The sequence below is a fragment of the Hypomesus transpacificus genome, unplaced genomic scaffold (assembly GCF_021917145.1).
Source record: "Hypomesus transpacificus isolate Combined female unplaced genomic scaffold, fHypTra1 scaffold_234, whole genome shotgun sequence".
In the NCBI taxonomy this organism is placed as follows: domain Eukaryota; kingdom Metazoa; phylum Chordata; class Actinopteri; order Osmeriformes; family Osmeridae; genus Hypomesus; species Hypomesus transpacificus.
Genome location: NW_025813768.1, coordinates 59,301 through 61,902, shown reverse-complemented (window position 1 = coordinate 61,902; position 2,602 = coordinate 59,301). Strand labels below are relative to the sequence as shown.

Here is a 2,602-nt window from a genome sequence, read left to right as displayed (position 1 = left end):
GCAGCCGAGTTAATGCGCATCACATCTTTCAATCATCTAGGGCAACTTACCCCCCCCCCCCCCCCCCCCCCCCCTCTGCTACCGTTAAATGGTCTATGACGGACGGACACAGCCAGAGAGTGGGAAGCAGTGTTCCTGTTGTCCCTCCTTTGTTGACAAATCCATGAACCAACTTCAGTTTGCATGGTTTAACAGGGGGACGTCTGACGTCACGCCGTCACGTGGCGCTACTGATAGTATATCTTAAACAGAAAAGTAATCTATCAGACAGTCCTTAAAGCCGGCTTTAAAAGCATGTGTCATATTGACTTCGCACTCAAAAATCACTTTTTTGCCGTTGCTATAGGAGATACCGACTGAAGGACACCAGGCGTGAAGCACATCAACCGAAATCCGAAAGACGCGACTGGAGAAATATTTTCTGAAGTTTAAGTTTCCCTGGCAGGCGACTCTGCCCTGCATTTAGATTTGGTGACATCTGATCTGACGGCGACGGGCCGTGCGCGCACTCACCTACATCCCAGTTGTTCCTCGGTAAAGTAAGCTGTGATGACCCTGTCTGGAGGCAACAGTTCCAACGACATGTCCGGTCAGACGGTGCTCACAACCGAGGATGTGGATATCGACGTGGTCGGTGAGGGCGATGAGAGTATGGAGAGGGACAGCGACTGCGAAAGCCAAGGTATGCAAGACCGCCCGGAGGAGGTGGAAGAGATCGAAGTGAAGGAGGGGTCGGGGAGCCCCTGTGAGAGCACCGGGGAGGGAGAAACCAAAGCGGACGGACAGGAGAGCGCGTCGGGTGCCACGCAGAGCAAGCCAAAGAACAGCCTGGTAAAGCCGCCGTACTCATACATCGCGCTCATCACCATGGCCATTCTCCAGAGCCCGCAGAAGAAACTCACTCTTAGCGGGATCTGCGAGTTCATCAGCAACCGCTTCCCATACTACCGGGAGAAGTTTCCAGCCTGGCAAAACTCCATCCGCCACAACCTTTCGCTGAACGACTGTTTCGTCAAAATCCCCCGGGAGCCGGGCAACCCTGGCAAAGGCAACTACTGGACACTGGATCCCCAGTCGGAAGATATGTTTGACAACGGTAGCTTTCTCCGGCGGAGGAAACGCTTCAAGAGGCACCAACCAGACATTCTACGCGAGCAGACAGCTCTCATGATGCAAAGTTTCGGGGCATATAGCATTGGGAATCCTTACGGACGTCACTATGGAATTCATCCTGCCTATACACACCCAGCGGCTTTGCAGTATCCTTACATGCCCCCGGTGGGTCCCATGCTGCCCCCGACAGTTCCTCTGTTACCCTCCGCAGAGCTCAACAGAAAAGCTTTCAACTCACAACTCAGCCCCAGCCTGCAGCTTCAGCTCAACAGCCTGAGCACTGCGTCGATGATCAAATCCGAACCCTCAAGTAGACCCTCTTTTAGTATAGAGAATATCATCGGGGTCTCGAGCACTTCGTCCAGCGCCCAGACTTTTCTGCGGCCTCCGGTGACCGTTCAGTCCGCCTTGTTGAGCGCGCAGTCCCTGTCCCTTACCCGGACATCAGCTGCTATTGCGCCAATTCTGAGCGTTCCCTCTAATATCCTATCTGGACAGTTTTTACCCACAGTAACTTCAGCAGTCTCCAAATGGCCTTCTCAGTAAAAGTAAAAACTCTTATTTTTCTATAGCTTTGGGGGGAACACTGTACAGAATTATAGGCAGCACTGGAGATTGTCCGCCAATCTGTAGCCATGTATAGACTCTAAATGAGAGAAACTAAATGGAAAGCTTTCTGTACAGGTAATATTTGTACATATTTGTAAAAAGAAAATATTATACTTGTTTGAATTTGATTTGTTTAATTTTCTTGTTTGAACTGAACGACAGTTATAGATAGACGAGCTGTGGTATTATTTTACATTTTCTTTATTGTAACTGGAAGCTCACTGTTAATGGTTTGTAATCAACGCGGATATTCTTTCCTACAACATGCTCTGAACAAAAAGTCTGTTTATAAATTCAAATATGTATTCTATGTAGATCTATTGTGTTGTAAACTGGATTCATTTGTAAATAAATCTAAGACAGAAACATAAATCCTCTTAACATTTCATTTAACTGATTCGTTAATTCAGAATTTAGAAAACACAAGAACAAGCAAGGTTTCAAACCCTTAAAATATAATTGAACAATCTAGTCCCATAAGTGATAATAATGCAAGTGTAATGGCATGTTTATTGCCTTTGGTAATTGGCAATTAGGTCTGTGTCCTGGAAAAAGGTTCTCAAACATATATAAAATGTGCTTTAGAATTGTCACCAGCAAAATAAATCGTAACAGGTTTTACTTCTTTTGAATTTTAGCAAAACAATTGCCTATAGATACAAAAAAGACTTGGTTTATTATATAATGCTATTTAATAACAAACCATCCTTGGTGTTAAAATGGTTATTGAATATTTTAAATCGTGAAAATATATTACTGTATTTTCTTTATGGAATGATTTAACGAATTGTAAGCCATTTCAAAACCACCCTTGAAATACTTGAAACAAAACAATTTCTCCTAAAATTATTTTTGGGATACAAACCAAGCAGCTTCTATC

General features: G+C 44.9%; 1 protein-coding gene across 1 annotated transcript; it reads left to right on the top strand.

Annotated features, from left to right (window-relative positions):
• Nucleotides 1-275: 275 nt before the first annotated feature.
• On the top strand, nucleotides 276-2,088 carry foxd3 (forkhead box D3). The gene has a single exon (XM_047014279.1). It carries the CDS (start codon nucleotides 550-552, stop codon nucleotides 1,657-1,659), a length of 1,110 nt encoding a protein of 369 aa, XP_046870235.1. The 5' UTR covers nucleotides 276-549; the 3' UTR covers nucleotides 1,660-2,088.
• Nucleotides 2,089-2,602: the final 514 nt, after the last annotated feature.